Source organism: Sphaeroforma arctica (genome assembly GCF_001186125.1).
Source record: "Sphaeroforma arctica JP610 unplaced genomic scaffold supercont1.3284, whole genome shotgun sequence".
Lineage (NCBI taxonomy): Eukaryota > Ichthyosporea > Ichthyophonida > Sphaeroforma > Sphaeroforma arctica.
Window position 1 is genome coordinate 1 of NW_014037274.1, and position 3,117 is coordinate 3,117.

Here is a 3,117-nt window from a genome sequence, read left to right on the forward strand (position 1 = left end):
GTACAATATATATAATATGCACATCCTAAATACAAACATGAAGACAGACGATACACTCTCAACACACCCTACACACCGTTATCGATTTCATCCAGCTTGTCTTTCGTCTGGGCCATAACTTTTTCAGTAGGTACAAAGTAGCCCACATACGCCTCCTGTGTTTCAGAGTCCACCATGGAATGCAGTATTCCCTTGGACATCCGCAGTCGCCCATTCTTGCGGATTCCCTCCGCTCTCTGCGTGCGTGTGTGTGTGAACAGTGCAAACAAAAACTCAGCTCCTCTGGCCACAGTAGTGGGAACCTAGCAGCAGCAAGATTCAGAACCTTATTGTGCAACACATCCAGAGCTGACAGCGTTGGATGGGAATACTATTGACATCTGTAGTTCTAATTACTTAGCTGGACTGTGATCTAAACTTTGTCGTAATACTACGGATGGAGCTCAGAATGTGTATAGCAAAACTATGAGCTACACGCTATGACCCTTACTCCTAAGCCCAGATATTAAGGGGTCCTTCCCGATTACTACAGATCATCATACATGGATAAATCCATCCACATACATGAAACACTGCGTTCACAGACCTGCGTGCATTGCAGTATTCATGCTGTCTGCATGCAAACAAAGCAGGTATGTATATATATATATATATATACAGAAGAAGAAGAAAAAATTATATATATATAGCATTGTACTTCACCACCCACGCCTACCCTCTTCTTCTCCTCCTCCACTTTCGGTGTTACAGCCACATTGCCGTACTCTCTCTCCATACGCAGTATATCTCCCTGAGTCTTCGAGGGTTCGCTGGGGAACACCACCAACGTGTGCGCGCGCTGAGCATTCTTGATATCCGGCAGCACAGGGATGACGCTGACGGCCTTCCTGAGCTTCTTCTTGGGATGTTTGAACACGCGATGGTCCTTGATTTTCTGCAGATGGTCGATACATAAACCACGGTGTTGACATCAGAAATGGCATTAGGTATGGTATTGGGTTAAATAAACCATGGTGTTTTCGTCAGTTATGGCATTGGGTATGGTATTGGGTTTGATAAATCACGGTGTTGTCATCAGTTATGGCATTGGGTATGGTATTGAGAGTACAGTTTGCGTGAAAGTGGCTCTACCTTTGGCTCAGTCAACAGATGAAATGAGGAGTCGCCAATTTATAAGTGACGAATACTTTCCGATGCGAACCCATCGCACATGATCGGCCTGCGCATCGGATGCCATGCTTGTACAGTGGTTGCCATAGTAACACTCGCGCATTGATTGGTGGCCTGTGTGTCCCATATCTGACGCATCGGTACAACCGTCTACGCGGATGTCTGCCCATGCCCACCGCATGAAATAAACGATGTAGAGCGAGAACTGCACCAGAAGCACACAGGCGCTGCACATATACTTACAAAAAATACACATACGTACGGGTATATGGCACCAGTGGTAGTCAAGTCATACCTGGAAACTGGCCTCGACTATGGCTATTTGCTGTGTACGGTCCATCAGTTGTATGCGTCGGTTCTCTGGTAAACCCTGGGACTGTGCCTTGCCTGCTAAGTTGTCACCCATGCTCGCCACCTCCGTGGACACATATCTGTGGCAAACGATTGAGACATGCGCTGCGAGTTAATGGTACATAAGCGTATCCCAGGGCACTCTCCCGATGCAAGTCATTAGTAGTAATGTTAGGCGCAAGTTAATAGTAGTAATCTTAGGTGCAAGTCAATAGTAGTAATGTTAGGTGCAAGTCAATAGTAGTAATGTTAGGTGCAAGTCCATAGTAGTGATGTTAGGTGCAAGTCAATAGCAGTAATGTTAGGTGCAAGTCAATAGTAGTACTGTTAGGCGCAAGTCAATAGTAGTGATGTTAAGTGCAAGTCAATAGTAGCAATGTTAGGTGCAAGTCAATAGCAGTAATGTTAGGTGCAAGTCAATAGTAGTACTGTTAGGCGCAAGTCAATAGTAGTGATGTTAGGTGCAAGTCAATAGTAGTAGGTGCAAGTCAATAGTAGTAATGTTAGGTGCAAGTCAATAGTAGTAATGTTAGGTGCAAGACAATAGTAGTAATGCTAGGTGCGAGCCAATAATGGTGATGTTGGGTGCAAGTCAATAGTAGTAATGTTAGGTGCAAGTCAATAGTAGTAATGTTAGGTGCAAATCAATAGTAGTAATGTTAGGTGCAAGTCAATAGTAGTAATGTTAGGTGCAAGTCAATAGTAGTAGTGTTAGGTGCAAGTCGATAGTAGTAATGTTAGGTGCAAGTCAATAGTAGTAATGTTAGGTACAAGTCAATAGTAGTAATGTTAGGTGCAAGTCAATAGAAGTAATGTTAGGTGCAAGTCAATAGTAGTAATGTTAGGTGCAAGTCATTAGTAGTAATGTTAGGTGCAAGTCAATAGTAGTAATGTTAGGTGCAATTCAATATTAGTAATGTTAGGTGCAAGTCAATACTAGCAATGTTAGGTGCGCCCGATAGACATTGTTTCGCTAAATAAAGAGTATCGACGTTCCCTACACCAAACATGACTACGCCTTGGGATACTAAACCACTGTGCACAAACTGCCGTCGCTAATAACCAAGGTGTGGCGGTACATCTTTTCTAAGCTTCGGAAATCTTTGCATATGTATGGCCTGATAGCCGTTGTGTGCGTCTCGTAATCATTGGACGTGGCTAGACGTACCATATCTCAGCACTCCAGCCCCCACTGAGTGTGAGGTTAGATAGGAGAAAGATATGCATACCACGATCACACACAACTATCCGAGTACCTTGGATTGACTGAACTGCCGAGTGATGTGTAGCCGTACTCGGTCGTACTGTGACGGCGTACGTTTAAAACGTACAACTATCTGTAAACCAGGCCAACCAGGCCAACCAGAAACAACACACAGCAATACAACACCACAACACCAGCCTGCACAATTGTACACGCACTTGTCTCGGTCCCTTGAGCTCCTCCTCATGTCTCTCTCCCTTTCTCTCGCTACAGTGAGATCGAAGCCCATACAACGTACACTATAGTCACCTACCTAGTCTTGATCAGCCAGTTGACATGCATTCCATGGACGTTCGATCGTTTCGATGACTTGGCTTTATCCTTCGGTTCAT

At 44.4% G+C, this 3,117-nt stretch overlaps 1 protein-coding gene across 1 annotated transcript; it reads right to left on the reverse strand.

Moving 5' to 3' along the window:
* Positions 1–715: 715 nt before the first annotated feature.
* On the reverse strand, positions 716–934 carry SARC_13435 (hypothetical protein; the record flags this gene model as incomplete). The annotated part of the gene is made up of 1 exon (XM_014292434.1): positions 716–934. A coding segment is annotated over one exon (219 nt), but the record flags the coding sequence as incomplete, so codon positions are not given.
* Between the last annotated feature and the right edge of the window lie 2,183 nt (positions 935–3,117).